This window comes from Artemia sp. Qi Xiang Cuo, chromosome 1 (assembly GCF_049724085.1).
Source record: "Artemia sp. Qi Xiang Cuo chromosome 1, ASM4972408v1, whole genome shotgun sequence".
In the NCBI taxonomy this organism is placed as follows: domain Eukaryota; kingdom Metazoa; phylum Arthropoda; class Branchiopoda; order Anostraca; family Artemiidae; genus Artemia; species Artemia sp. Qi Xiang Cuo.
In genome coordinates, this window is record NC_142794.1 from 88,565,896 (window position 1) to 88,590,899 (window position 25,004).

Consider the following 25,004-nt stretch of genomic DNA (forward strand, 5'->3'; position numbering starts at 1 on the left):
CTAGCCACCAGTCTCTTCGGGGGCGTGGTTTCAAATCTTACCGCTGGTATACGATTATGTTTGAAAGACTGCAGTGTGAAAAGACATCGAAAATGCAGTTTTTTTGGAAAAATTTATTCTCTTTTAGAAATAATTTATTTTAGTTACAAAAAGTTTTTAACCAAATTAATTTCCTTTAAAATGAGCTATTGAACAACCCTCTACGATGTTCCAGTGCCAAGCTATCTGTGGAAAAGAAAAAAAGAAAAGAGAAAAAATATCCTGTTTGGGGAGAATAACGTGGTTAAAGTCAATTTTCTTGATTTTCAAGACACTGGTGTTAGCCACCAGTCTCTTCAGAGGCGTAGGTTCAAATCTTACCGCTAGTATAATGTTTGAAAGACTGCAGTGTGAAAAGACATCGAAAATGCAGTTTTTGGCAGAAAAATTTATTCTCTTTTAAAATAATTTATTTTAGTTACTATAGATTTTTAACCCAATTAATTTCCTTTAAAATGAGCTATTGAACAACCCTCTACGATGTTCCAGTGCCAATCTATCTCTGAAAAAGAAAGAAAAGAGAAAAGAGAAAAAAATATACCGTTTGGGGAGAATAACGTGGTTAAAGTCAATTTTCTTGATTTTCAAGCCAATATATTCCCCTTGCTGTTCAAGCCAAGGGTGAGAAAGTTTCCTATACAGGGATTTTGGGCAAGGCGGTTGTAATGGTGTACTTTTTGTTTTGATCTGACTCCTTTGTTAGGAACTAAGGGTTTTTATATTTCTTAACATTGGACGTGATCGTCTCTTACTAGGTTGCTAGCTACCGCTGCAACCCGGACTATAGTTAAGTGGCCTATAAAATTTAATAAAGGCAAGAGGTCGTTCCTTATTATAATTGTCAAGACGAAACTTAGTATGTCTGCTAAGAAGCCTTGATTTAAAATATTCTGCATTCCTAATCCGAAATGGTCTTGCCTTGTCACGCAAGCCATATTTGCCTTTCGGGAAAAGATTTGGAAACACTTTTAGATCAAGTTCTTCCTGAAATAAGTCTTCGCTCTCACCTTTTAGTTTCTTGATTTGAAATTGGTCAGTACCAAGATCTTTCATTTGCTTAAAATCTTCAATGAAGTCTTTTGGAACCGCTGAATTGAGAGGCTGGACAGAAAAATGTTCAACCAATGTAGATTTTGCACTTTCTGTCAGTTTCTGAAGGATTGCAGCTTCCGGTATTTCAGGTAAATTATCAACACCAACCGCTTTTTCAGCAAGACGGGCTTCAAGTATTTTTTTAAATCTTCTAGGGTGTATGTATGTATTGTTTTATAGAGACTGTTGTTCTCTCTTAACCACAACAATGCTTCATGGACTTTTCTCAGATCTATTAGTGCAGTCCAAACATTCTTGTTGTAAGTAGGCTGACCATTGACAATGACTACAAAACTATCAATGTTAAGAAGTTTTTCAGGCTGAATATCTGCATTTGCTTGCACATCAACAGGTAGATATACTATTCTCCCCTTAAGAGCGTCAACAAGTTCTGTTCTAGGTCTCTTCAATGCAGTTACTTGCCCTAATCTGACGATCGTAAGACAAGGCATTACAAATCGAATCATTGCCATTTCAAAATTATTTAAACACTTTATACATTCCGGTGTACAGTCTATATGAAGGTTATTTAATACTGATCGGACATTCTCCTGACTTTTCAACATTTTCCCAGCACAGTAATCACAGACAAAGAATGAATCTATGACATCCTCTTTCCAACCTGTACATTGAATTAGTTCTTCTCTGTCATTTTTGGGTATGTCCTGTTGTAGGTGTTCTAAAATCGTGGCCATCATTACATCAAAACCTTTCTTATTTGAAAGGAATCTTAGACTCTTCAATTGGTATTTTGTCTTTATCTGCTCACAACTGTCACAATGCATTGTGGGGTATACATCCCTAATGTTAGTTACCTTATCAAGGCTCTCACCAAATAATTTTATTATTGTATTTTCATCCACAGAAACTCTAATATTGCTATCACCGTAAATGAAGTCTTGACTATTATTACGACAGAGTCTACTTGACACTTCTTCTATGTAATGACTTAGTTCCTTGTACGAGCCCTCGACTTTTAGTAGATTAATATGTTGTATAATCTTACATTTTGATACTGCCTTATATACGCTATTAATGAAACAGTTCAAGACAGGAAAATGTGGAGCTAGCGCCCTTAGAGAACGCAAATAGCTCTGACATCCCTCATTTGGGCTACAGTATAACGAATGCCCATGCTTTCTTGCGTCCCTGTAATTGATGTCACAATAATCCAAGCCGCCAAGGTAGAAATTAACCACTTTGTCAGTTGAAAATTTTAATGCTATATTGTTTTCAAGGATATCAAAAAGAATTTGACATAATTCAATATCCGTCGGATAGAGCTTGCAGATATCAGGGTGACATTGCCAAGTAACCTGCTGCCCAATTTTTGGTTTTGAATGTTTACTCAGATTGTTATAGGTGACTTCAGCCATCATAATTTCCTTGTCAGATCTAGTTTTAGAGCATTTTTCAATAGTTGTCTCGTACTTTTCAGGACAGTTTGTTCTACTACACAGAGAATTCTTTGCCAAATATTCAGTAGAACTAAACGAACTGTTTAAAACACAGTTAGAAATGCTTTTTTCTTGAGTCGGTGTTCCAGGAATTTGTTCTAAATCATTAGTCTTACAAACACATTTACTAATAACCCTAACAGGCTCGTTTTCGCCATAATTGAAAAACATTGCTTTTCCTTCGCTGTTGACAGGTATGCTTGTATATATATTTTTATTGCTGCTACATAAACTGCAATTGCTCCTTCCAAAATTAATATACGAATTTTCTAAGAAGTACGCCTCCGTATATTCACTGTGTTGTCGAACATTTTCCATTGCATCTATAAACTGTTCCGCAGTTGCCAATCCATACCTTGGAAGCTTTTCGTTAAACTGACAACATTTCTTTTGGATATTGCTATGAAGCTTTGCCAAAGCATTTCTAGCCGACTTTTCAACAGCATCCGCTCTTTCAAAGAGAATTTTAATCTGTAATTTTGAATACTTTTCGGTATCCCGATAAAACATGCGTAAAATGTTTCTCAATTTACAAAGATCAGCCTGCATTTTTGCCATCTTCTTGTATTTCTGAATGTAATTTTTCCCTTTGTCCTTATGAGTTCTTCGGTACAACCTCGCAGAGAATTTAATTTTTTCATTATAGCTTTTGTCACCCCAGTAGCCTATCTACCCATTATTCTGGTAGCAACTTTTTTCTTATGTTTGTTTCGGTAATCTATATCGTTATCATACCGTTCCTTGCTCTTTTGTTTCGCTGTCTCAATTTTCCCTTCTCGATACCCCTGATCCGTAAGATACCTCTGTTTTGCTCTGTCATATTTCATTTTCTTAAATCCTGGATCACAAGACATCTTAGTAGCAATCCTTACGCGTTCTCGAGCTTTATTGCGTTCGGTGGCATTTTTATCTCTTTTAAATAAACTTTTCTGATATTTCAGGATGTTAGCTTTATTTTTTGTGTAGTAAAGTTTTCTATTAGTAGAAATTTGGATTGTTCTATTTTGATATTGTTTTTGGTTATTCTTTCTTTTTTTCCTTTCAAGTGAGACCATATTTTTTCAAGGTTTAAAATTATTAAGCACACAAAATCCCGTGTCGAGTATCTAAAACCTAGCATAAAACAAAACTAATTTTAAAATTTTCAGGTATTTACCTTGTTTGAATTACAAAATTAGTATTATTGGTTAGAACCCATAAATATTTTTGCAGTTTACATAATAAGTTTAGTGATTCTGGACTGAAAACTAAAATAATTGCAATTATGAGACAATAATATGGAATGTACTTTGCGGGTTACAAACCAAAAAAGTTTGGTTCCAGGATACAATAATAAATTTGAACTGAGATGAAAAAAAAATTTCTTCCAGGAGACAAAAAGCAAAACTAATTTTAGAATTTTCATGTATTTTTGTTGTTTAAATTAAGAACTTACTATTACTGATTAGGCATCATAAATATTTTTGCAGTTTACATAATAATTTTAGCGATTAAGCCAAAAAAGAAAATTTTGGTTCCAGGAGTTTCGGTTACTATTGAGACAAGTAGCTATTATTACTATAGAGTTCATTACATGGACTGTTTTATTGCTTCAAAATTCAAATATCTTTGAAAAGACTGCAGTATGAAAATACATCAAAAATGCAATTTTTTTGACAAAATTGATTCTACTTTAAAAAGTATTTTATTTTTAATTACAAAAGGCACTAGATGTTGCAATTGCCTTTAAAAAGAGCTATTATACCGCTCTCTATGATTTTCCAGTGCCCAGCTAGCTGAGCAGGAAAAAAAAAGCGGAAAGAAAAAAATATCCCGTTTGTGGAGAATAACGTGGTAAAAGTCAATTTTCTTAATTTTCAAGCCAATATATTTTCTTTGTTGTTCAAGCCAAAGGGCGGTAAGTTTCCTTTATAGAGGATTCGGACAAGGCGGTTCTAATGGTGTACTTTTTGTTTTGATCTGACTCTGTTTTTAGGAGTTGGGGGGTTTTATATTTCTTGACATTGGAGGTGATCGTCTCTTACTAGGTTGCTAGCTACCGCTGCAACCCGGATTGACGGAGCAAAGGTTAGCACTTGGGACTTTGAATCGTTCGAGCTGAGTTCGAATCTTGGAAGAGCCTTCTTATAACTTTTAGCGTACTAATACTACCATGTATGCTTCTGCCGTAATTTCTTCTTTTCATATTTAAATATATTACTATGGGCTGGGCTCGTTCTTTACTATACTAACTAAGTCCAATGTCAACAATGGTTTGTTATTCCAATGATCGTCTTTTAATGTAATTACGTATAACTCTATTAGAACGCATCTTATTACAAAACAAGAAATAATATTCTCATCTAATTGAAACATTTTAAGACTCGTATCATGTACCCATAACCTAACAAAAAATTAAACAGTTTATACTGTGGAACAGTTTATAGAAGTAATGGGAAATTTTATAGATCACTGTGAATATATGGAGGCATAATTGTTCTTTACTTAGTTTCAGCTTTAATTCGATGATCCAGACTTTATGTACTAACTACATCCAAAGACTATGACGTCATTGTTTAATATTGTATATAAAAAATTAAGTTTTTCGTAAAAAAAATTAATTTAAAAAAAAAATTAAGTACAAATAGCACTAGATCTAGAGATTTCCTTTAAAATGAGCCATTGAACAACTCTCTACGATGTTCCAGTGCCAAGCTATCTGTGGAAAAGAAAGAAAAAAATATCCCATTTGTGGAGAATAACGTGGTTAAAGTCAATTTTCTTGATTATCAAGCCAATATATTTTCTTTGTTATTCAAGCCGCAGGGCGGTAAGTTTCCTTTATAGGGGTGTCGGACAAGGCGGTTCTAATGGTGTACTTTTTGTTTTGATCTGACTCTGTTTTTAGGAGTTAGGGGTTTTTATATTTCTTAACATTGGACGTAATCGTCTCTTACTAAGTTGGTAGCTACTTCTGCACCCCGGGTTGCTAGCTACCGCTGCAACCCGGATAAACATTGGACTTGATCGTCTTGCTAAGCTATCTGTGGAATTACTAACCTATACTATAATTAAGTGGCGTATAAAATTTAGCATAGGCAAAAGGTCGTTCTTTATTATAAATAATCAATTTTTACTTCTCGATGCGCCTGGTCGGTTGAATACCTTGGCTTTTCTCTTTTCAAGATACTATATCTGTTGTTTGTGTAGTACTGTTTTTTTCAATTTGCGTGCAGCTTGCTTGACTGAAACCATTATGTAATTATGAATGTGAACATTTACAGTTCTGACGCTTCCTATATAGTAATTATGACGTCACAGCGTAATGATTTTATTGACGTCAAGGCGCAATGATATTATTTCATGACGTTATCAGAAACAACAATGTAATTTCGTGTTTTTCTATTCACTTCATAGCTCTAATATAAAGCTACGACATTCATTATTTATCTAGTAGGGTTTCAGACAAGGTAGTTCTAATGGTGTACTTTTGTTTTGATCTTACTCTATTTTTAGGAGTTTTGTTATATTTCTTAGCATGGGACTGATCGTCTCTTACTAGGTTGCTAGCTACTGCTGCAACCCAAATTCACATATATATTTATTTATGAGAGGGAGCCTGGCCGAGTGGTCCAAGACACTGGTGTTAGCCACCAGTCTCTTCGGAGGAGTGGGTTCAAATCTTACCGCTGGTATACGATTATGTTTGAAAGACTGCAGTGTGAAAAGACATCAAAAATGCAGTTTTTGGTGGAAAAATTTATTCTCTTTTAGAAATAATTTATTTTAGTTACAAAAGGTTTTTAACCCAGTTAATTTCCTTTAAAATGAGCTATTGAACAACCCTCTACGATGTTCTAGTGCCAAGCTATCTGTGGAAAAGAAAAAGAAAAAAAAAAGAAAAAAATATCCCGTTTGGGGAGAATAACGTGGTTAAAGTCAATTTTCTTGATTTTCATGCCAATATATTTCCCTTGCTGTTCAAGCCAAGGGACAGAAAGTTTCCTATACAGGGGTTTCGGACAAGGCGGTTCTAATGGTGTACTTTTTAATTTGATCTGACTCCTTTGTTAGGAACTATGGGTTTTTATATTTCTTAACATTGGACGTGATCGTCTCTTACTAGGTTGCTAGCTACCGCTGCAACCCGGATATATATAAGTAAGGGGCGTATAAAATTTAGCATAGGCAATATAGTGTAAAAATATATTGGCCTTAAATATAACTGTACTAGCCTACACTTTAGTTAAGTGGCCTATAAAATTTAGTAGAGGCAAGAGGTCGTTCTTTATTATAATTAAGCAAAGAGACTCCAGAGTTACAGCTGCCGCTGCAACCTGGATCCAGCTGCAATCTGGATAGCTTGAAACTACCCCTTGAACCACCAAAACTACCCCTTGAACCACCAAATATCAGTTAGTATGGACTGGAGATCGTTCTTTACTGTAACTCTCTTACAACGCCATACCTAATTTAGTATAGCCAAGATGTCGTTCTTTATTATATTATATGTTATAAGTCTCCGATAGTACAGTGGTAAGTATCTCTGCCTGTCACGCGGAAGACCGGGTTTCGATTCCCTGTCGGAAAGAATTTTTAATATATTAAGTTTAAAGCAATATTTCTTAAATTACTCAGTTTAAGTTACCTTATTTCTAATACTCAGTTTAGCTACCTCCTAACCAAAACTTTAATATAAATTAGTATAGACAAGAGGTCGTTCTTTATGATAACTTTGTTTGATCTGAAATTACAAGCAGGAAAAAGCCTATGACTTTTTCTTAATTGGAATAGTAGGAGACGACCTGGCTACAAACTATGATTGACATCATTGATCAATCTTTAACATGAAATGTTCTTTACTGTAATGGTTTGTTCTTTTCTAGGTTTCAGCCATCTCTAAAGCCATGATACTGATGGAAATTGCATAATCCCTATTTATGTTTCATTTAACATGGGCTAGGTGTCATTCTTTATTGTAAAAAATTCAATGTGTACAATGGTTTGTTATTCCAATGATCGTCTTTTAATGTAATACTATACAGTTCGTTACTACGAACTGTTTGATTATAACTTGTGGCTTATTTATGCTACCATGTAGGTTTATGCGTAGATTTCTCCTTTTCAAAATTAAATTAGTTGCTATGGCCTAGAATTCGTTCTTCACCATAATCAACTATATCAGTCCTTTATGAAAACTTTACTTACCTATACTATAGTTAAGTGGCCTATAAAATTTAGTATAGACAAGAGGTCGTTCCTTATTACATTCGAACATTTGAACCTTTTATAATTTATAATGATGCATAATATAAATACTGTAATCTTAACTATAGTGAAGTTGCGTATGCAAGTTAGTATAGGGAAGAGTTCGATCTTTATTAAGACATACAAAATGCAGTTTTTGGTGGAAAAATTTATTCTCTTTTAGAAATAATTTATTTTAGTTACTATAGATTTTTAACCCAATTAATTTCCTTTAAAATGAGCTATTGAACAACCCTCTACGATGTTCCAGTGCCAAGCTATCTGTGGAAAAGAAAAAAAAAGAAAAAAATATCCCCTTTGGGGAGAATAACGTGGTTAAAGTGAATTTTCTTGATTTTCAAGCCAATATATTTCCCTTGCTGTTCAAGCCAAGGGACAGAAAGTTTCCTATACAGGGGTTTTGGACAAGGCGGTTCTAATGGTGTACTTTTTGTTTTGATCTGACTCCTTTGTTAGGAACTATAGGTTTTTATATTTCTTAACATTGGACGTGATCGTCTCTTACTAGGTTGCTAGCTACCGCTGCAATCCGGACTATACTAGAGTTAAGTGGCCTATAAAATTTAGTATAGGCAAGAGGTCGTTCTTTATTATAATGTTTGATTGCTTCAAAATTCAAATATCTTTGAAAAGACTGCAGTATGAAAATACATCAAAAATGCAATTTTTTTGACTAAATTGATTCTACTTTAAAAAGTATTTTATTTTTAATTACAAAAGTGACTAGATGTTACAATTTCCTTTAAAATTAGCTATTATACAGCTCTCTATGATTTTCCAGTACCCAGCTAGCTGAGCAGGAAAAAACAGCGGAAAGAAAAAAATATCCCGTTTGTGGAGAATAACGTGGTAAAAGTCAATTTTCTTGATTTTCAAGCCAATATATTTTCTTTGTTATTCAAGCCAAAGGGCGGTAAGTTTCCTTTATAGAGGATTCGGACAAGGCGGTTCTAATGGTGTACTTTTTGTTTTGATCTGACTCTTTTTTTAGGAGTTGGGGGGTTTTATATTTCTTAACATTGGAGGTGATCGTCTCTTACTAGGTTGCTAGCTACCGTTGCAACCCTGACTAGCTACCGCTGCAACCCGGATCTTACTAGGTTGCTAGCTACCGCTGCAGCCCGGATTAGCATAGTCAAGAGGTCGTTCTTTATTATAATATTGATAGGGGTTTTTATATTTCTTAAAATTGGACGTGATCGTCTCTTACTAGGTTGCTAGCTACCGCTGCAACCCCGATTGCTAGCTACCGCTGCAACCCGGAAAATACGATGAAATAATAACATGCATATGGTTCTTAAATCATGCTGTTTTATAGTCCCATATGGTGTAGCGGATAGGATAGCTGGCTTTCATCTAGAAGGCCCGGGTTCGATTCTCTGTATTGGAAAATTTTTAACTCTATAATCTTCGAACATTAGAAGCTCTAAACCTTTTATAATTTATAATGAACCACATCGATCCTTTATGTAATCTCTTACTAGGTTGCTAGCTACCGCTGCAACCCGGATGTAACTACACCTGGAACCACCATATATCAGTTAGTATGGGAGAGAGATCGTTCTTTACTGTAAACTTAAATCATACTTCTTTATGGTCCCATTTGGTCTAGTGGCTAGGATAGTTAACTTTCACTTAAGAGGCCCGGTTTCGATTCCCGGTGTGGGAAAATTTTTAACTCTATAATCTTAGAACATTCGAGCCTTTCATAATTTATAATGATGTATAATATAAATACTTTACTATAGATTTCATTACCATGAACTGTTTGATTGCTTCAAAATTCAAATATCTTTGAAAAGACTGCAGTATGAAAATACATCAAAAATGCAATTTTTTTGACAAAATTGATTCTACTTTAAAAAGTATTTTATTTTTAATTACAAAAGTGACTAGATGTTGCAATTTCCTTTAAAATGAGCTATTATACAGCTCTCTATGATTTTCCAGTGCCCAGCTAGTTGAGGAGGAAAAAAAAGCGAAAAGAAAAAAATATCCCGTTTGTGGAGAATAACGTGGTTAAAGTCAATTTTCTTGATTTTCAAGCCAATATATTTTCTTTGTTATTCAAGCCAAAGGGCAGTAAGTTTCCTTTATAGGGGTTTCGGACTAGGCGGTTCTAATGGTGTACTTTTTGTTTTGATCTGACTCTTTTTATAGGAGTTAGGGGTTTTTATATTTTTTAACATTGGACGTGATCGTCTCTTACTAGGCTGCTAGCTACCGCTGCAACCTGGATCTTCTAATGATCGTCTTTTAAAATAACTTTACCACAAACTGTTTGATTACTTCAAAAATCAAATATCTTTGAAAAGACTGCAGTGTGAAAAGACATCAAAAATGTAGTTTTTGGTGGAAAAATTTATTCTCTTTTAGAAATAATTTATTTTAGTAACTATTGATTTTTAACCCCTTTAATTTTCTTTAAAATGAGCCATTGAACAACTCTCTACGATGTTCCAGTGCCAAGCTGTCTGTGGAAAAGAAAAAAAGAAAAAAAAAATATCCCGTTTAGGCAGAATGTTGTAGTAGCTGCCACTTTTCCTGATTTTCAAGGCAATATATTTCCCTTGATGTTCAAGCCAAGGGACTGAAAGTTTCCTATACAGGGGTTTCGGACAAGGCGGTTCTAATGGTGCACTTTTTGTTTTGATTTTACTCTTTTCTTAGGAGTTATGGGTTTTTATATTTCTTAACATTGGACGTGATCGTCTCTTACTAGGTTGCTAGCTTCCGCTGCAACCCGGATGCTAGCTACCGCTGCAACCCGGATTCTTACTTTCAGTTAAAAAAACTAGCTTTTTTTTATTTAGTATCTGAACGTTTTTAAATTAATGCAGGTTTTGATTTTGGCTCACCGTATATGAATAATTAAAAGGAAATTTGCAGATTAATTTTACTTTTTTCGGGGATAAATGACTTTCTCAAAAGTTGTTTAATTTTATTTACGAAAGTTTTCATTAGTAATCCTTACTGTAAAAATAAATCCAGTATAAGCAATGGTATAAGTAATAAGCATTGTGCCCACATCGTTCTTTACTCAGGCAGTGCTAGAGCGCTGTCTATGATAATAAGCTGATTACACACAGGAAAAAGCCTACGGCTTTTTCTTCTTTGAAATAGTAAGAGACGAGTCTAAAGCAATCAAGTAGCTAGCTAATTCCAATGTATGCAATTGTTTTTTATTCCAATGATTGTCTTTTATTGTAATCTTTTACTAGGTTGCTAGCTACCACTGCAACCCGGACTAGGTTTCAGCCATCTCTACAGCCATGATACTGATAGAAATTACATAATCCCTATTTATGTTTTAGTTAATATGGGCCAGGTGTCGTTCTTTATTGTAAAAAGAAAAAAATATCCCGTTTGTGGAGAATAACGTGGTTAAAGTCAATTTTCTTGATTATCAAGCCAATATATTTTCTTTGTTATTCAAGCCGCAGGGCGGTAAGTTTCCTTTATAGGGGTTTCGGACAAGGCGGTTCTAATGGTGTACTTTTTGTTTTGATCTGACTCTATTTTTAGGAGTTAGGGGTTTTTATATTTCTTAACATCGGACGTGATCGTCTCTTACTAGGTTGCTAGCTACCGCTACAAACCGGATCTTTATTCTAAGTTTTAATATATTGACTTTAAATATAACTGTACTAGCCTATACTATAGTTAACTGGCCTATAAAATTTAGCACAGGCAAGAAGTCGTTCTTTATTATATTTTCATAGTGTGAAATTGTTACTCAAACATTCTAAATATTTTTACAGTTTACAGAGTTTTGCACTTTTTTCTCATACCTTTTGCATTGTCATAATATAAATACTGCAATCATAACTAGAGTGAAGTTGCCTATGCAAGTTAGTAAAGGGAAGAGTTCGATCTTTATTATAACATTGATCTTTTGTTTGGCTGTCTCAATTTTTGCATGTCTATAATCTTCATCATTGTGATAACACATCTTGCTGTTTTCTTTTGCTCTCTCAATTATTACTTCTCGATACGCCTGGTCGGTTGAATACCTTTGTTTTGCTCTCTCAATTATTACTTCTCGATACACCTGGTCGGTTGAATACCTTTGCTTTTTTCTTTTCAAGTTAATATCTCTGTTGTTTGTGTAGTAGTCTTTTTTCAACTTGCATATAACCTGCTTTGATCTAACCATTATTATAATCAAGAATGAGAGAATTTTCAGTTTTGACTTTCCTTATATACTAATTATGACGTCACTCTATTCACGTCATAGCTCTAATATAAAACTATGATGACGTTCATTATTTATCTAGTAGGGTTACAGACAAGGTATTTCTAATGATGTACTTTTGTTTTGATCTGACTCTATTTTTAGGAGTTTTGGGTTTTTATATTTCTTAGCATTGGACTGATCGTCTCTTACTAGGTTGCTAGCTACTGCTGCAACCCAAATTCACATATATATTTATTTATGAGAGGCAGCCTGGCCGAGTGGTCCAAGGCACTGGTGTTAGCCACCAGTCTCTTCAGAGGCGTGGGTTCAATTCTTACCGCTGGTATACGATTATGTTTGAAAGACTGCAGTGTGAAAAGACATCAAAATGCAGTTTTTGGTGGAAAAATTTATTCTCTTTTAGAAATAATTTATTTTAGTTACTATAGATTTTTAACCCAATTAATTTCCTTTAAAATGAGCTATTGAACAACCCTCTACGATGTTCCAGTGCCAAGCTATCTCTGGATACAAAAAAATAAAAAAAAATAAAAAAAAAACAAAAAAAAATCCCGTTTAGGCAGAATGTTGTAGTAGCTGCCACTTTTCTTGATTTTCAAGCCAATATATTTCCCTTGCTGTTCAAGCCAAGGGACAGAAATTTTACTATGCAGGGGTTTCGGACAAGGCGGTTCTAATGGTGTACTTTTTGTTTTGATCTGACTCTTTTTTTAAGAACTATGGGTTTTTATATTTCTTAACATTGTACGTGATCGTCTCTTACTAGGTTGCTAGCTATCGCTGCAACCCGGATATACTATAATTCAGTGGCGTATAAAATTTAGTATAGGCATGAGGTCGTTCTTTATTATAATTTAAATAGTAAGAGACGAGTCTCAAATAATCAAGTAGCTAGCTAATTCCAAAGGTATTCAATTTTTGTTATTCCAATGATCGTTTTTTATTGTAACTAGGTTTCAGCCATCTCTACAGCCATGATACTATTGGAAATTACATAATCCCTATTTATGTTTTAGTTAACATGGGCAAGGTGTCGTTCTTTATTGTACAAGAATGAGAGAATTTTCAGTTTTTTCTTTCCTTATATACTAATTTTGACGTCACTCTATTCACGTCATAGCTCTAATATAAAACTATGATGACGTTCATTATTTATCTAGTAGGGTTTCAGACAAGGTATTTCTAATGATGTACTTTTGTTTTGATCTGACTCTATTTTTAGGAGTTTTGGGTTTTTATATTTCTTAGCATTGGACTGATCGTCTATTACTAGGTTGCTAGCTACTGCTGCAACCCAAATTCACATACATATTTATTTATGAGAGGCAGCCTGGCTGAGTGGTCCAAGGCACTGGTGTTAGCCACCAGTCCCTTCAGAGGCGTGGGTTCAATTCTTACCGCTGGTATACGATTATGTTTGAAAGACTGCAGTGTGAAAAGACATCAAAATGCAGTTTTTGGTGGAAAAATCCCGTTTAGTATACTGGAAACAAAGGAAAGAGAAAAGAAATACCCCGTTTAGGCAGAATGTTGTAGTAGCTGCCACTTTTCTTGATTTTTTAGTACTGATTTTTTAACTTGTGTGTAGCTTGCTTTGATCTAACCATTATGTATTCATGAATGAGACCATTTACAGTTTTGACGTTTCTTATATAGTAATTATGACGTCACTGCATTAAAAATACAGTTTTTATTGGAAAATTTTATTCTCTTTTAGAAATAATTTATTTTAGTTACTATAGATTTTTAACCCAATTAATTTCCTTTAAAATGAGCTATTGAACAACCCTCTACGATGTTCCAGTGCCAAGCTATCTCTGGATACAAAAAAGAAAAAAAAGAAAAAAATATCTCGTTTGGGGAGAATAACGTGGTTAAAGTCAATTTTCTCGATTTTCAAGTCAATATATTTCCCTTGCTGTTCAAGCCAAGGGACAGAAAGTTTCCTATACAGGGGTTTCGGACAAGGCGGTTCTAATGGTGTACTTTTTGTTTTGATCTGACTCCTGCTTTAGGAGCTATGGGTTTTTATATTTCTTAACATTGGACGTGATCGTCTCTTACTAGGTTGCTAGCTACCGCTGCAACCCGGATTAACATTGGACGTGATTCTCTCTTACTATTAATTATTATTATTATTATTACCGGATTATTATTATTATTATTATTATTATAATTATTATTATTATTATTATTATTATTATTATTATTATTATTATTATTATTATATTATTATTATTTTTATTATTATTATATTAATAATTATTACTAGGTTGCTAGCTACCACTGCAACCCGGATGTTTCACTTAACATGGGCTAGATGTCGTTCTTTACTATATATTCTTTTATATAATTTAGGAATATGTATTGCTTCTTTTCATAAAGTGAAATTGTTACTCAAACATTCTAAATATTTTTGCAGTTTATAGAATTTTTCAGTTTTTTCTCATACGTTTTGCATTGTCTTAATATAAACACTTTAATGTTAACTATAGTTAAGCTGCCTATAGAAGTTAGTATAGAGAAGGGTTCGTTCTTTATTATAATTTTAGTGATCGTCTTTGAATGTAACAATGTATGCAAATTTTTTATATTCAAATGATCATCTTTTAATGAAATTACATCCTAGCTAAAATAGGGAAGTTAATATGAATGAACCACAGGGTTCAGTTTCTTAGGGCTTGAGTCTATTTTTTACTAGAACTACCGCTTGAACCCAGATTATAAATTGCAAACAGTAAGAGACGATCTTTGGAATAGTAAGAGACGATCCTCAAATAATCAGACAACTAACTAGGTTTATAATTTTTTCTTTAACATAAACTTCATTAATCGGATATTTTAATATATCCTATATGGTCTAGAGCTTGGGATAGCTCTCACCCGGTTGGCTTGAGTTCAATTTCCGTATGGAAAATTTTAACTTGTGATGATTTCTTAAGGAATATAATTGAAATTTCTTAATGTAATAAAAATAATTTGTTTTAATTACAAAAGGTTTTAACCCCATTAATTTGCTTTAAAATGAGCCATTGAAAAACTCTCTACGATGTTTCAGTGCCAAGCTACCTGTTGAATTACTAACCTTCACTATAATTAAGTGGCGTATAAAATTTAGTATAGTCAAGAGGTTGTTCTTTATTATATATAAATACAAACAGGAAAAATCCTACGGCTTTTTCTTCTTTTAAATAGTAAGAGACGAAACTCAAACAATCAAGTAGCTAACTAAGTCCAATGTATGGAGTGGTTTGTTATTTCAGTGATCGTCTTTTTATGTAAAGAAAATTATAAAAATACTGTAATCTTAACTATAGTAAAGTTGCGTATGCAAGTTAGTATAGGGAAGAGTTTGATCTTTATTATGCTGAAACAAAGAAAAGAGAATCTTATATAGTAATTATGACGTCACTGCATCAAAAATACAGTTTTTATTGGAAAAATTTATTCTCTTTTAGAAATAATTTATTTTAGTTACTATAGATTTTTAACCCAATTAATTTCCTTTAAAATGAGCTATTGAATAACCCTCTACGATGTTCCAGTGCCAAGCTATCTCTGGAAAAGAAAGAAAAGAGAAAAGAGAAAAAAAAATATCCCTTTTGGGGAGAATAATGTGGTTAAAGTCAATTTTCTTGATTTTCAAGCCAATATATTCCCCTTGCTGTTCAAGCCAAGGGTGAGAAAGTTTCCTATACAGGGGTTTTGGGACAAGGCAGTTCTAATGGTGTACTTTTTGTTTTGATCTGACTTCTTTGTTAGAAACTATGGGTTTTTATATTTCTTAACATTGGACGTGATCGTCTCTTACTAGGTTGCTAGCTACCACTACAACCCAGAAAAGTGTGAAAAGACATCAAAAATGCAGTTGGTGGAAAAATTTATTTTCTTTTAGAAAAAATTTATTTTAGTTACTATAGATATATAACCCAATTAATTTCCTTTAAAATGACCTATTGAACAACCCTCTACGATGTTTCAGTGCCAAGCTATCTCTGAATACAAAAAAAGAAAAAAAAAGAAAAAATATCCCGTTTAGGCAGAATGTTGTAGTAGCTGCCACTTTTCTTGATTTTTAAGCCAATATATTTCCCTTGCTGTTCAAGCCAAATGACAGAAAGTTTCCTATACAGGGGTTTCAGACAAGGCGGTTCTAATGGTTTACTTTTTGTTTTGATCTGACTCTTTTTTATGAACTATGGGTTTTTATATTTCTTAACATTGGACGTGATCGTCTCTTACTAGGTTATTAGCCACCGCTGCAACCCAGATAAAAAACTAAAATAATTGCAATTATAAGACAATAATATGGAGATTTGTACTTTACGGGCTACAAACCAAAAAATATTTGGTTCCAGGATGCAACAATAACTTTGAACTTAGATTAAAAAAATTTTGGTTCCAGGAGACAAAAAGTAAAACTAATTATAAAATTTTCATGTATTTTTGTAGTTTAAATTCAGAAATTACTTTATTTTTGCAGTTTACATAATAGCTTTAGTGATTAAGCCAAAAAAGAAAATTTTGGTTCCAGGAGACAAAAAACAAAACTAATTCAAAAATTGTCTGGTATTGCTCTAGTTTGAATTAAAAAATTAGTATTATTGGTTAGACATAATAAATGTTTTTGCAGTTTATATAATAACTAAAGAGATTCTGAACTCAGAACTAAAATAAAAGAAAAAACGAATATTTCTCATTGGAAATATAGGACAACAATACAGAGATACGTAATTTACGGGTTAAGCCAAAAAAATTTTAACTAAGATGATATAAAATTAATGGCGTATAAAATGGTGTAGCGAGTCAATTGAAGCAAAAGGAAAACCAAAATAATTTTTATATTTTCAGGTTTTTTTCTGGTTTTAATTAAAAAATGGAAATTATTGTTCGAACACCGTAAATATTTTTGCACTTTGCAGATAAATAAAATTATTTTATTTAAAATTTTCAGGAATTATTCTAGATTCAGTTAACAAATAAGATTTTTTTTCAAGGAATCGAGCAGCTAAGTCCAATATATACAATGGTATGTTCTTCGAATGGTCTCTATTAATTAGGTTCCTAGCTACCGCTGCAAACCGGAACTATTAAAAAATATTTTATCTTTAATTACAGAAGGAACTAGATGTAGCAAGTTTTACTATTGAGACGAGTCGCTCTTACTATACAACATATAGTTCGTTATCTCAAACTGTTTGTTTTGATGTATCTATTGGTACCAAAATTTTGTTTTTTAGAGTGTCAGTTACTATTGAGACAAGTAGCTATTATTACTATAGATTTCATTACCATGAACTGTTTGATTGCTTCAAAATTCAAATATCTTTGAAAAGACTGCAGCATAAAAATACATCAAAAATACAATTTTTTGACAAAATTGATTCTACTTTAAAAAGTTTTGCTGTTTTTAATAACAAAAGGCACTAGATGTTGCAGTTTCCTTTAAAATGAGCTAATATACAGCTCTCTATGATTTTCCAGTGCCCAGCTAGTTGAGGAGGAAAAATAAGCGGAAAGGAAAAAATATCCCATCTGTGGAGAATAACGTGGTTAAAGTCAATTTTCTTGATTTTCAAGCCAATATATTTTCTGTTATTCAAGCCAAAGAGTGATAAGTTTCCTTTATAAAGGTTTTGGACAAGGCGGTTCTAATGGTGTAATTATCGTTTTGATCTGACTCTTTTCTTAGGAGTTAGGGGTTTTTATATTTCTTAACATTGGACGTGATCGTCTCTTACTAGGTTGCTAGCTACCGCTGCAACCCTGATTCAAAATTCCAATATCTTTGAAAAGACTGCAGTATGAAAATACATCAAAAATACAATTTTTTTACAAGTTGATTCTACTTAAAAAAGTATTTTATTTTTAATAACAAGAGGCACTAGAGGTTGCAATTTCCTTTAAAATGAGCTATTATACAGCTCTATATGATTTTCCAGTGCCCAGCTAGTTGAGGAGGAAAAAAAGCGGAAAGAAAAAAATATCCTGTTTGTGGAGGATAACGTGGTTAAAGTCAATTTTCTCGATTTTCAAGCCAATATATTTTCTTTGTTATTCGAGCCAAAGAGTGATAGGTTTCCTTTATAGGGGTCTTGGACAAGGCGGTTCTAATGGTGTATTTTTGTTCTGATTTGACTTTTTTCTTGGGAGTTAGGGGTTTTATATTTCTTAACATTGGACGTGATCGTCTCTTACTAGGTTGCTAGCTACTGCTGCAACCCAGATACTAGGTTGCTTGCTGCCACCGCAACCCGGATACCAGTTACTATGGGCTATAGTTCGTCCTTAAATGTATACCACTGAATCCCGGATACTGGACTTAAGTTCATTCTTTAATGTAAAACCTAATTACAAAAAAAAGCATAAGGCTTTTTCTTCTTTGAAATAGTAAGAAACGAGCCTCAAACAATCAAATAGCTGAGTAAGTTCAATGTATACAATGTTATTCCAATTATCGTATTTTAATGTAAACTGTAAATACTCCATTTAATATAAGTTCGAGTTCCTTTTTGTATTATTATAATACGGTGCAACCTGGATCTTCCGTTACCAAGGGCTACAGATCGGTATTTACTGTAAAGTTCAAGTGCTAAGCTATCTATGGAATATAAAGTTTAAAATACAACCTTACCACGAACTGTTTGATTGTTTCAAAAATCAAATGTCTTTGAAAAGACAGCAGTATAGAAAGACATCAAAAATACAGTTTTTAGTGGAAAAAATTATCCTGTTTTAAAATATTTTTTTAGTTACAAAATGTTTTTAACCCAATTATTTCCTTTAATTTGAGCCATTGAACAGCTTTCTACGATGTTCCAGTGCCAAGCTATCTCTGGAAACAATAGAAAGCAAGAAAAAAATATCCCAGTTAGGCAGAATGTTGCAGTAGCTGCCACTTTTCTTGATTTTCAAGCCAATATATTTCCCTTGCTGCTCAAGCAAAATGACAGAAAGTTTCCTATACAGGGGTTTGGACTGGGCGGTTCTAATGGTGTACTTTTTGTTTTGATCTACCTTCTTTTTCAGGACCATGGGTTTTTACATTTCTTAATATTGGACGTGATCGTCTATTACTAGGTTGCTAGCTACCACTGCAGCCCAGATAAAAACTTCAAAAACGCATAAAAAAGTTGTTCATATTCATTTTTATATATATTTTTATATTCAATTTTGTTTTATTCTTTTTATATTCGTTATTATGAATCTGAAAAACATTTTAGGGGAGGGGGTTCAAACCCACTAAACCCTTTGGATACGTTCTTGAATGTTATTAATTTAATTTAAAATGATCCATTGAACAACTCTCTACGATGTTCCAGTGCTAAGCTATCTATGGAATATAAAGTTTAAAATACAACCTTACCACAAACTGTTTGATTGCTTCAAAAATCAAATGTCTTTGAGAAGACAGCAGCATGGAGAGACATCAAAAATACAGTTGTTAGTAGAAAAATTTATCCTGTTTTAAAATAATTTGTTTTAGTTACAAAAGGTTTTTAACCCAATTAATTTCCTTTAAAATGAGCCATTGAACAACTTTTTACGATGTTCCAGTGCCAAGCTATCTCTGGAATCAAAAGAAAGAAAGAAAAAATATCCCGTTTAGGCAGAATATTGTAGTAGCTGCCACTTTTCTTTATTTTCAAGCCAATATATTACCCTTGCTGTTCAAGCCAAATTACAGAAAGTTTCCTATACAGGGGTTTCTGGACAAAGTGGTTCTAATGGTGTACTTTTTGTTTTGATCTGACTGCTTTTTTAGAAGCTATGGGTTTACAAACTGTGATTACGACATTATTGATCAATCTTTAACATGAAATGTTCTTTACTGTAATTTTATTCATTTTATATTTGTTATTATGAATCTGTAAAAATATTTTGGGGGAAGGGGTTCAAACCCCCTAAACCCTTTGGATACGTCCTTGAATGTTATTAATTTAATTTAAAATGATCCATTGAACAACTCTCTACTATGTTCTAGTGCTAAGCTATCTATGGAATATAAAGTTTAAAATACAACCTTACCACGAACTGTTTGATTGCTTCAAAAATCAAATGTCTTTGAAAAGAAAGCAGTATGGAAAGACATAAAAAATACAATTTTTAGTGGAAAAATTTATTCAGTTTTAAAATAATTTGTTTTAGTTACAAAATGTTTTTAACCCAACTAATTTCCTTTAAAATGAGCCATTGAACAACTTTCTACGATGTTCCAATGCCAAGCTATCTCTGAAAACAAAAGAAAGAAAGAAAAAATATCCTGTTTAGGCAGAGAGTTGTAGTAGCTGCCACTTTTCTTGATTTTCAAGCCAATATATTTCCCTTGCTGTTCAAGCCAAATGACAGAAAATTTCCTATACTAGGGTTTCGGACAAGGCGGCTCTAATGGTGTACTTTTTGTTTTGATCTGACTGCTTTTTCAGGAACTATGGGTTTTTTATTTCTTAACATGGGATGTGATTGTCTCTTACTAGGTTGCTAGCAACCACTCCAATCCGGATTACAAAAACGAAAAAGCCTATTGCTTTTTCTTTATTAGAATAGTAAGAGACGACCTGGCCACAAACTGTGATTATGACATTATTGATCAATATTTAACATGAAATGTTCTTTACTGTAATGGTTTGTTCTTTACTAGGTTTCAGCCATCTCTGCAGCCATGATACTGATGGAAATTACATAATGCCTATTTATGTTTCATTTAAAATGGGCTAGGTGTCGTTCTTTATTGTAAAAATTTTGCCTGTTTTAAAAAAACGGAACAATCTCTAAGATTCATAGAATCTTAAGGAAAATCACACCATCAGATTCAGCATATCAGATAATCTAAAAGGAGAGGTTTCAATCTCCTATTTGTAAAAATGTGAAATTTGGTATTTTATGCCAGAATAAAGATCACACATGCGTGATTATTTTTTGTTGTTGGTTTGTTTGTTTTTCCAGGGGTGATTGTATTGACCTGGATGTCCTTGAATGTTTGAAAGGGCTTATTTGACTGTAAATTAAAAGTCCAATGCCTTTTTTAATCAATAAACAAAACATTTTAAAAATAAAATCCCTTTATACAAAAACTGCATTTTTGTTGTCTTTTCATACTGCAATCTTTCCAAAGATATTTGATTTTTGCAGCAAGTCTGATTTCTAACACCGATTGTATATTAATATCCATATATGACGTAATAAGCGACGTGACGTAAAATATAACACCGATTATGCACTAATAAGCATATATGACGTAATGAGTGACGTGACGTAAAACTTGAGAAAATCAATTTTTATTTTATTTTAGTTTTCAGTTCAGAATCGCTAAAGTTATAAACTGCAAAATATTTATGGTATCTGAGCAATAATTTTAATCTTTCAATTGAAACTAGAAAATACCTGAAAATTTTAAAATTAGTTTTATTTTTTTAGATTCTTGGTGCTCAGTATGTGACTTAAACAAAAACTGTTTTACAATATCTATTTATATAAGAAAATAATTTATTTTAACGGTTTCACAAGTAAGAAAGAAGAAACTGAAGGAGAAGGAAAAGATTTGAAAGTCAAGCTAGGCATGTTGCTGGCAGAAGATCAATACGGTATATAAAAAATTAAGTTTTTCGTAAAAAATAATTACTAAGAAATGAATTAAGAACAAATAGCACTAGATCTAGAGATTTCCTGTAAAATGAACCATTGAACAACTCTCTACGATGTTCCAGTGCCAAGCTATCTGTGGAAAAGAAAGAAAGAAAAAAATATCCCGTTTGTGGAGAATAACGTGGTTAAAATCAATTTTCTTGATTTTCAAGCCAATATATTTTCTTTTTTATTCAAGCCGAAGGGTGGTAAGTTTCCTTTATAGGGGTTTCGGACAAGGTGGCTCTAATAGTGTACTTTTTGTTTTGATCTGACTCTTTTTTAAGGAGTAAGAGGTTTTTATATTTATTAACATTGGACGTGATCGTCTCTTACTAGGTTGCTAGCTACTGTTGCAACCCGGATTATTATTAACTTTATCGGTCCTTAATGTAATATTTAATGGTAGCTACCGCTGCAACCCAGATTCTATGCTATATGATTACAAACAGGAAAAAGCCCTATGGCTTTTTCTTCTTTGAAATAGTAAGAGACGAACCTCAAACAATCAAGTAGCTAATTAAGTCAAAAGTCTGCAATGGTTTGTTATTGCAATGATCGTCCCTATAGCAGGAAAACACCGAGAGAGATGCCGGTCCCAATAAAAATACACAATAAGAATTGACATTGCCAAAAACTTCGTAAACAAAACATCATACCCTCCACCTAGAACAATAAAGAATATTGATTTTATGCAATGCGTATATTTCCTTTTTTCTTTTCTTTTTTATAGAAAAAGACACATCAATGATATAAAGGCTAAAATCGGCATTTCTCTTGCTTTTAGTATGATTGGATGAAAATCTACTTTCAAAGTCTTTTTACTATGATGATTCCAATTGTATACTTTTTATTCCCGCTCGCTTCTAATTTGGATGGTTTTTGAAATGCACATAATTTTTTTTTTATTATAAGTGTAATCTAAGAGTTAAGAAAAGCTGAAATTATTTATACTGTTCCTGAGTCAGCATCTTATGACAAAATTTTCCCTCTAAACAGGTTTTTCTCAAAACAAATCTAAACTTTCCGTTACTATGTGCTGAGGTCTGCTCTTTACTGTGTGCTAAACTATTGCTGCAACCAAAATGAAGGCATTTTTGGAAAAATTACCTTGCTAAATTTATTTGTTTCTGTAGGTTTTTTCGTTTTCAATCCTTTAATTTATCAATAAAATACCCCATAAAAATTATATGACAATCGAAATCTTGTACAATAAAAAAGTTTGTTTTGTGAGGATTTTTTTTTTGATTTTATGTGAATTTTTTAGAAGCTGAAGATACGTCCTCAAATGATGATCAAAATATTTTTGGAAATGAGAATCCTCTCTTATCATTAGAACATAAGGCCAATCTGTTGAAGTCATTACCAAGAGAAGACACTTATAAGTGCAAAATATGCACTAGAAGTTTTTCAACTGATACAGCTTACTATGCACATGTGGCGACTCATAAACCTTTTGTATGTGATATTTGCGAGAAGATATTTGCTCACAATTATGAATTAACTCGTCATCAAAGAACTCATACTGGGGAGAAACCTTATAAATGTGAAATATGCGCGAAAAGTTTCATTTCAAGCTCCGGTTTATCTCTTCATCGAAAAACTCATTCTGGGAAGAAACCTTTTGAATGTGAAAGATGTAAAAAGCGTTTTGCTTCAATGTACAATTTAACTCTACATCAAAGAGGTTATACTGGAGAAAAACCTTTTGAGTGTGATCTGTGTGAGAAACGTTATCCTTCCAGTTCCAATTTGTCATATCATAAAAGAACTCATAGAGAACAAAAAGCTGCAGAAAAACCATACGAATGTGAAATATGTAAGAAACGCTATTATTCAGGTTATGGCTTATCTTATCATCAAAGAACTCATACTGGAGCAAAACCTTATAAATGTGAAATATGCAAAAAAAGTTTTACTTCAAGTTCCAGTTTATCTCTTCACCAAAGAAATCATACTGGAGAAAAACCTTTTAAATGTGAAATATGTAAAAAATGTTTTGCTGGGAGTTCTGATTTAAATCGCCATAAAAATGCTCACACTGGAGAAAAACCTTACGAATGTGATGTTTGTAAGAAACGTTATATTTACAGTGCCAGTTTATCTTACCATCAAAGAAGTCACACTGGAGAAAAACCTTACGAATGTGAAATATGTAAAAAATGTTATACTTCTAATTCTGGTTTAAATTATCATCAAAAAACTCATATTTGAAAAACAAACTTTCGATAAGAAATGTGCATGAAATTTCTAGTTAAGGTTTTTGGTTTATCCTTCCATCAAAGAACTCAAATTGAAGACTAACCTCATGAACATGGTATCTGTTGTTGAAAACAGTCGTCGTGTTAAACTCAAGACAATTGGAAAAGATTGGCTTGTTTTGTTTTTTTTAGAGAATTATAGTTTATATTATTGTGCAATCCAAATTTTCAGGATCTTTCAATTGAACCTGAAATGAATGTTTAAAACTTACAGAAATAGATCAGCGTTGAAACAGTCAAATAAATTTGCGAGCATACAAAATTCCACATTAATAGGACTTTATCACGCTGAAAAAGTGGGGCTATTAATGTGGATCAAAAATTCGTTGTTCTTATATCAGATTACAATTTTGCAGTAAATATATATAACCATTTTGATCTATTGCTAAGCTTGAGAGTCTGTAACAGTCTCTTGCTTTTTCTGAAAATGATTGTGTAAATTTCATTTGAAGTTCCAGTTTTCGATAGCTATGAATATTAAGATTTTCGTTTATATAAAGTAATTTAAATTCCAGTTTTTGGGTCTTTGTTTAAATTAATAGTTTTGAGGTACTTTTTTTGTTTGTGTGTGTGTTTTTTTTTTTCTGCACTTAATACTTTTTTACGAAACTTGTGAACACGTATGAGTGCGAATACTTGTGAATGTGAATACTCCCGACTACAACTGCTTGCGATTTTTTATTTTTACTACTAGTGATGGCAAGTGAAACTAAGGACTTGTCACAATTGCTGTAACTACTGCTTAGATTGTGGCTAATTCTACTTCTTCTAGTGCTAGGACTACTAATATTGCTACTACTACAGCTAATTTGACTAAGACTACAACTATCGAACTAAATAAAAACGTTAGAGTATCGAGGTTGTAAGAATATAAAAAATAGGCTAGATGCTTTATGTCATCAAAAAAAAAATAGGCTATTAAGTTGTGTTTTGGGGAAAGTTAGACACTATGTGTATACATATTGTCAAAAGACTGTCTTTAACATAACCCAGCAATAGCGAAGGGTATTACTTTTCAATTTTCAAGCCATGCTATTGAGAATTATTAATGAAACATAAAATCGCGAAGAAAGGAGGAAAACGAGG

At 32.7% G+C, this 25,004-nt stretch overlaps 1 protein-coding gene across 1 annotated transcript in view; it reads left to right on the forward strand.

Moving 5' to 3' along the window:
• LOC148956889 (uncharacterized) overlaps positions 1–25,004 on the forward strand; it is a 66,887-nt gene that overhangs the window by 28,578 nt on the left and 13,305 nt on the right. The window contains exon 2 of the mRNA XM_089092617.1: positions 22,925–23,812. Within this exon, the coding sequence (XP_088948743.1) occupies positions 22,925–23,812 (888 nt within the window). The remainder of the gene's footprint in view (positions 1–22,924; positions 23,813–25,004) is intronic.